At 56.7% G+C, this 6,410-nt stretch overlaps 1 protein-coding gene across 1 annotated transcript in view; it reads left to right on the forward strand.

The window, feature by feature from the left end:
• The window catches only part of FKBP4 (FKBP prolyl isomerase 4), an 8,391-nt gene that overhangs the window by 647 nt on the left and 1,334 nt on the right, over window positions 1-6,410 (forward strand). Inside the window, exons 2-9 of the mRNA XM_024733436.1 lie at window positions 1,455-1,599; window positions 2,617-2,759; window positions 3,593-3,713; window positions 3,937-4,093; window positions 4,694-4,784; window positions 4,887-4,970; window positions 5,226-5,411; window positions 6,030-6,269. Of these exons, the coding sequence (XP_024589204.1) occupies window positions 1,455-1,599; window positions 2,617-2,759; window positions 3,593-3,713; window positions 3,937-4,093; window positions 4,694-4,784; window positions 4,887-4,970; window positions 5,226-5,411; window positions 6,030-6,269 (1,167 nt within the window). The remainder of the gene's footprint in view (window positions 1-1,454; window positions 1,600-2,616; window positions 2,760-3,592; window positions 3,714-3,936; window positions 4,094-4,693; window positions 4,785-4,886; window positions 4,971-5,225; window positions 5,412-6,029; window positions 6,270-6,410) is intronic.

Consider the following 6,410-nt stretch of genomic DNA (forward strand, 5'->3'; position numbering starts at 1 on the left):
CCGGCCCCTGCCCTGCCGCCGCCGCCACCGCCACCGCCGCCGGGGAGCCCCTCCGGCCGCCTGCGCCTCGGGGGTGCGGAGCTCGCCGACCCTGGCAGTTAAACATTAGCCAGAACGCGAAGCGGGTCCCAGGAGTTATTTCCTGGTCTGCCGGCCTTTGTGCAACTTGGCGCGCGGACCCGGCGCCCTCCGCCTTCTCGTCACCCCTTTTCTAAAGGCTGGGACCCGGCTAGGTCACCCGCTCGGCCATGCTGTCCCCCTCCCCCCCGCCCCGCTGCATGCCGGGACCTGTAGTTCCCCCCCCCCTCCCCGGGCCTTCCTGAGCGCGGGGTGCGGGGCTGGGAGGAGGTGCTTTGCTTGGGCGCCCGAAACCGTGTTACCGCCCAAGGAGCCAGGGGAGGGGTCTGGGACCCAGGCAGCGGGGCATCTTTACCCACGTCAGGACAGCCGGCCGCGGTTCGGAGCTGCTTCTGCGCTGTCCAGGATAGCGAAATCCTAGCCCGGATTCGTGCCGAGTCCTCACCCAGCGTCTCCTCTCCTGGCTTCCCACTGCTCAGCCCCACGTGCGCGTGTGCCCTGGGCGAGCTCGAGACCTCGGGGCGCTCTTAGCTGGTGCAGAACGCACCTGGCTGCTCTCCCAGTGGGGACGCGGCTTCCCGGGAGACTCTTTCTCTTTGATTCTCCATTCCTTCCCCTTTCCTTTTCTATTGCTATTTAAGTCCACATCCATTCCATCGTGGAAGCTTTCCCTTCGAGGGTGACCACACACGTACCAGGGAGCCCACAGAGCCACCAAATTTTATAAATGGTGAAGAAGAGAAGCAAGAGTCTTAGAAGTTCCTGGGAAATGCTCTAGACCTGAAACCAAGGACTTCAGTAGCCTGCCAGTCACGAATGCTCAATTCCCAAGTCAGAGCTTAGGGCCTGGTTGCGCGCCCGGGCTCACCTGTGACCTGCTGATTGCTTTTACCTCTTCCGGACTGCTCCTGTTCTTTTCGTTATTCGTATTCCTCTTTTCTCTCTAAACTAGATCCTGAGCTGATGACTGATGTTTAGGAAGAATGAGGAAACGTAGCATAAATACTTTTCCCTTTGTTGCTGTTAATTATTCAGTCTTTCACTGGTTTAGTCCTGTAACCACTCTGATAGGGATTATGATTACTACTTTACAAATAAGGTCTGGAGAGTGAAAGTGACTTGTACAAGAGCATACGGCAAAAACTTGAACTCAGGTGTTGTTTTGTCTCCAGTGTTTCACACCAAGTCACATCATAGTGGAAGACAGGGAGGTCAGTTGGTTCTAACCAAGCTCCACAGCAGTCATTTGATGACGGGCTCGTCGAGTTACTTACAGGGAGGCAGAAGAGTCTGTTTACGTTCTGGTCAGAGGGGTGCGGGTAGTCGTGGTGCCTCTGCGTCCATCCCCAGGTGCTCACCTTCTTCCCTTCCTCCAGGTCATCAAGCGAGAGGGCACAGGCACGGAGATGCCCATGATCGGGGACCGAGTCTCTGTCCACTACACGGGCTGGCTGATTGATGGCACCAAGTTTGACTCCAGCCTGGACCGCAAGGACAGATTCTCCTTCGACCTGGGGAAAGGTGGGCATGGTTAGCGGGCTGGTGGGATCGGGGTGTGTGAGCTGTCACAAGCAGAAACAGTATTCTCAGGAGTTCAAAAAGGAAGGGTTTGTTACAATCTTAATTTTTTCTTTTTTTTTATTTCCACTGTCGTGAAACTATGTTGATTTTTTAAAATTTTTATTTATTTTCTTGTTGCGTCAGATCTTGGTTGTGGCAGGCAGGCTCCTTAGTTGCAGCTCATCGGCTCCTTAGTTGTGGCATGCGAACTCTTAGTTGCGACATGCATGTGGGATCTAGTTTGAGGACCAGGGATCGAACCCAGGCCCCCTGAATTGGGAGCGCTGAGTCTTAACCACTGCGCCACCAGGGAGGTCCTGGAACTGTATTGATTTTTATCTCTCATTCCCCTGATCACCTCTGAACGCCTTGCTTCCTCTTCGAGGATGGACTGCCTTGTTTTCTTGAACTCCTTTGTTCCAGAGTTGAGTGGTTTTGTTTTTTTTTTAAAGTGGTCTGCAAGCAGGTTTTCTACCTTCCTGGTCCCATTTCTAAGGAGTATCCAGCTTCCCCTTGGGCATGGGACAGTAAGTCTCTGAGGCCACTGTTTGAACTCAGAGTCAGATCCCTGCCAAGGAGAACCTGTTTGTTTTCTTTTCTTTCTTCCTTTTTTTTTAAAATAAATTTATTTATTTATTTATTTTTGGCTGCGTTGGGTCTTTGTTGCTGCGCGCGGGCTTTCTCTAGTTGCGGCGAGCGGGGGCTACTCTTCGTTGTGGTGCGTGTGCTTCTCGTTGTGGTGGCTTCTCTTGTTGCAAAGCACAGGCTTCAGTAGTTGTGGCACGTGGGCTCAGTAGTTGTGTCTCGTGGGCTCTAGAGCGCGGGCTCAGTAATTGTGGTACACGGGCTTAGTTGCTCCGCGACATGTGGGATCTTCCTGGACCAGGGCTCGAACCCGTGTCCCCTGCATTGGCAGGCGGATTCTTAACCACTACGCCACCAGAGAAGTCCCGATCTGTTTGTTTTCTGTACCTACAGGGGAGGTCATCAAGGCTTGGGATATTGCTGTAGCGACCATGAAGGTGGGGGAAGTGTGCCACATCACCTGCAAGCCAGAATACGCCTACGGTTCGGCGGGCAGCCCTCCCAAGATCCCTCCCAACGCCACGCTTGTGTTCGAGGTGAGTGGCCACAGAGAGCAAGGCAAAGAGCCAGCCTTGTCTCAGCCCAGGGCCTGGCTGCCCTCCAGCGCTTCCTGCCTCTCGGAGACAATGTAGCGAAGGCTGAGGGCCTGCCCTCGGGGGAAGGGGCGGAATGGAGAGAGCGGCTAGCTTTGCCATGCATGTAACCTGCTGCTGCCAGAAAGTGGTCAGTGATGAGGGTTCAGGGGGGAAGAGGTAGCCACGCACCCCTTTTCAGACTTGAAGCAGCAGGGTGAGGGCTTGAGGCCTGTTTATCTCTGGGGCGGTGCCCAGAGGCGATGGGTCCTAACTGAAAGGAATCAGGAGGTCATTATCTACATAGAGTGGTGACTGACAGCAGAGAATATTGGAGCTCCGGAGATGATAGGAGGGGAGAGATGCCCGCTGCGTGGGTTGGGGGCGGGGAGGAAAACCTTTGCTGAGGAGCTGGAACTCGACAGTGTTCAGACTCGAAGATGGTTGGGCCCTACCGAGTGGATGCCGGGAGGACGTCAGGAAGGCTGGTGAGAGGTGTTGGGTGGCTGCTGACGCCCGTCGGGCCGAGCTTGTCCAGTAGCTGGGTTGGGGCTGTGTGGAGAGCACACTGTTACGGGAGTAGCGAGCGCACAGAGTGATCTCCTGAGGTGAAGTGAAGCCCTGCGGCCTGCCCACGTCTGCCCAAGCCGAGCCAGGGCAGCTCCCGGGAACCTCGCAGAACTGCCGCTCGGGCCACTCCCGCCGTCGCTGCCCTCGCGGTCAGACCTGCTCTGGTATTTACTAGGGACTCTTCCGAGCGAGAGAGGAGCTGTGACCCCTTGCACCTTGTCCTGCAGGTGGAGTTGTTCGAGTTCAAGGGAGAGGACCTGACGGACGAAGAAGACGGCGGAATCATCAGGAGAATCCGGGCTCGCGGGGAAGGCCACGCCAAGCCCAACGATGGCGCCCTCGTGGAGGGTGAGGCGGGGCAGGGTGGGGTTTCGGTCGGGTTCTGGTGTGCACGCCCCGGGTCGCCTGTCCTCGTAGTACCCTTCTCTGTGAAGCGAGGGGCTGAACCATCCTCTTGACACTCCTGCACGTCTGAGAACGCCGAAGGGCGTTTGGGGAGCAGGAAGTGACGAGGCAATGGGGGCGGCTGTGGCGGCATCCTTCCTCAGTCTCCTGCCTGCTTTCACGCCAGTGGCGCTGGAAGGGTACTACAAGGACCAGATCTTTGACCGCCGGGAGCTCCGCTTTGAGGTCGGCGAGGGGGAGAGCGTGGATCTGCCTTGTGGGCTGGAGAAAGCCATTCAGCGCATGGAAAAAGGAGAACACTCCATCGTGTATCTCAAGCCCAGGTGAGGTACACTTTGGCCCAGGTGTGGCAGTCTGTAGAACAGGTGGGTGGACCAAGGTCAGATCTACTCGTCCACACTGAGTTGTGTAACCGGCCCTTTGTACGCCTCCCCTGCGTGCGGTCACTGTGCTCTGGACACCCTGCACGCACGCCATCACGATCTCCTTGAATCCAAACCTGATGTTTTCAGTCATGCTGCTACAGCTTCCCTTTTCTAGTGACATCAAGATTTTCATGTTCTGTTCGTTCAGTCATTAACTGTATTTATTGAAACGCACCTACTGTGTGCCGGACACAGTGCTGAAAATCCTTAGTTATTCAGAGACACTGTTGCCACTTTCTAGTGACTCATTGCTCTGTGGGCTACCATTTAAATTAGTAATCGTGCCCGTGTGTCATGTGAGTTATTAGAAAGACTTGTAACATGCTAAGTGAGAGCCCAAGGAATTGTGCGAAGGGGTCAGGGAAGGTTTTGCCAAGCAGGAAACATCTGAACCAAGACCGAAGCGATGAGGAGGTACTTTGCAGGAAACAGGAAGCCCTTTCAGTGTGGAGCAGGTTAAGTGCTGCTGAGATGACCTAGCGTTTTCCTGCCCCACAGCTATGCTTTCGGCAGTGTTGGGAAGGAAAAGTTCCAGATCCCACCAAATGCTGAGCTGAAGTATGAAGTACAGCTCAAGAGTTTTGAGAAGGTGAGTTTGTTCAAGGTCTTCCCTACCCTGAAGTCAGGTCCCACCCTGGACGTGACTCCCTGGGGTGGCTGACAACTTCCTTTCTCCCCTGGGGTACGGCAGGCCAAGGAGTCCTGGGAGATGAGTTCAGAGGAGAAGCTGGAGCAGAGCACTATAGTGAAGGAGCGGGGCACCATGTACTTCAAGGTGAGCCTGCCGCGTGGCCCTGAGCACGCTCTCGAGGAGCGGCGGGTTGGCACCTGCAGCTGTCACCAAGTGGATCCGAGCTGCCTGGTCACCTGCAGCTGTCACCAAGTGGATCCGAGCTGCCTGGTCAAGCCGGCGGTAGGGGGTGGGCGGGGCGGGACTTCCTCGCGCCTGTGGGCCACCGTTGTCCACAGGGTACGACAGCTTGGGGCCACCGAAGCTGTGCTGGGTGCCTGAGCCTCCCTCCCATTCCAGGAAGGCAAGTACAAGCAAGCTCTGCTGCAGTACAAGAAGATCGTGTCCTGGCTGGAATTCGAGTCGAGTTTCTCCACCGAGGACGCACAGAAGGCGCAGGCCCTTCGGCTGGCCTCCCACCTCAACCTGGCCATGTGTCACCTGAAGCTGCAAGCCTTCTCAGCTGCCATTGAGAACTGCAATAAGGTGAGAGAGCGAGGGCAGTGTTCACGGGCAGGCTTGGGCGAGCTGCCGGCGTGTCTGGAACTTGCCCGCAGTGACTAGGGCAGAGGTAGCAGGACGGAGCCGTGGGGCTCTCAGGTGCTGGGCCCAGAGGCAGGGCTGTGGGAAGCAAGTGGTTTGGCCTTAGTGGTCGGAGGCAGCGGTGGGCAGAAACACTGGCTGGAAGAACTGGCTCCGTGTTCCCTCCTCCCCGGCTCTTTGCCTCTGCCTCCTATGCACCCACTTTAGTCTAAAGAGATGGACTTCCCTGGCGGTCCAGTGGTTAAGACTGTGCTTCCACCGCAGGGGGCACAGGTGCCATCCCTGATCGGGGAACTAAGCCACATGGCACGGCCAAAAAAAAAAAACAAGAGCATGGAAATGTCACAGGTTCTTCTCTTTCATCTAAAGACGTGTCTTCCCTGTCTGCCTCTTGGACTAAATGAGGTGCCTTCCTAGACCTTGGTCCTTTCCGTGTAGTGCCCAAGGCTCGTTCTTCCTGGGGTGGGGCCTCATCCTGCTGAGGGCTGCCTCGGGAACCCAGTGCTGGCCAGAGAAGCTGCAGCAGCTGAGGTCTTGCTGCTGTGTGCTCCCTGTGTCTAGGCCCTGGAACTGGACAGCAACAACGAGAAGGGCCTTTTCCGCCGGGGAGAGGCCCACCTGGCGGTGAACGACTTTGACTTGGCACGGGCTGATTTCCAGAAGCTCCTGCAGCTCTACCCCAGCAATAAAGCCGCCAAGGCCCAGCTGGCTGTCTGCCAGCAGCGGATCCGCAAGCAGCTCGAACGGGAGAAGAAGCTCTACGCCAACATGTTTGAGAGGCTGGCTGGGGAGGAGAGCAAGGTGAGGGTGGGGACGGGAGCGGTTAGGGGGGACAGGGACAGAGGCATCCCTTCGTCCCCAGCACAGCCCGGGCGGGCCCTTTGGGCCTGTGCCTATCTGTGCCGACCCGGGAAGCCTGGAGCAGCAGCCCGGGTTTCCACA

The sequence above is a fragment of the Neophocaena asiaeorientalis genome, unplaced genomic scaffold (genome assembly GCF_003031525.2).
Source record: "Neophocaena asiaeorientalis asiaeorientalis breed wild unplaced genomic scaffold, Neophocaena_asiaeorientalis_V1.1 scaffold150, whole genome shotgun sequence".
In the NCBI taxonomy this organism is placed as follows: domain Eukaryota; kingdom Metazoa; phylum Chordata; class Mammalia; order Artiodactyla; family Phocoenidae; genus Neophocaena; species Neophocaena asiaeorientalis.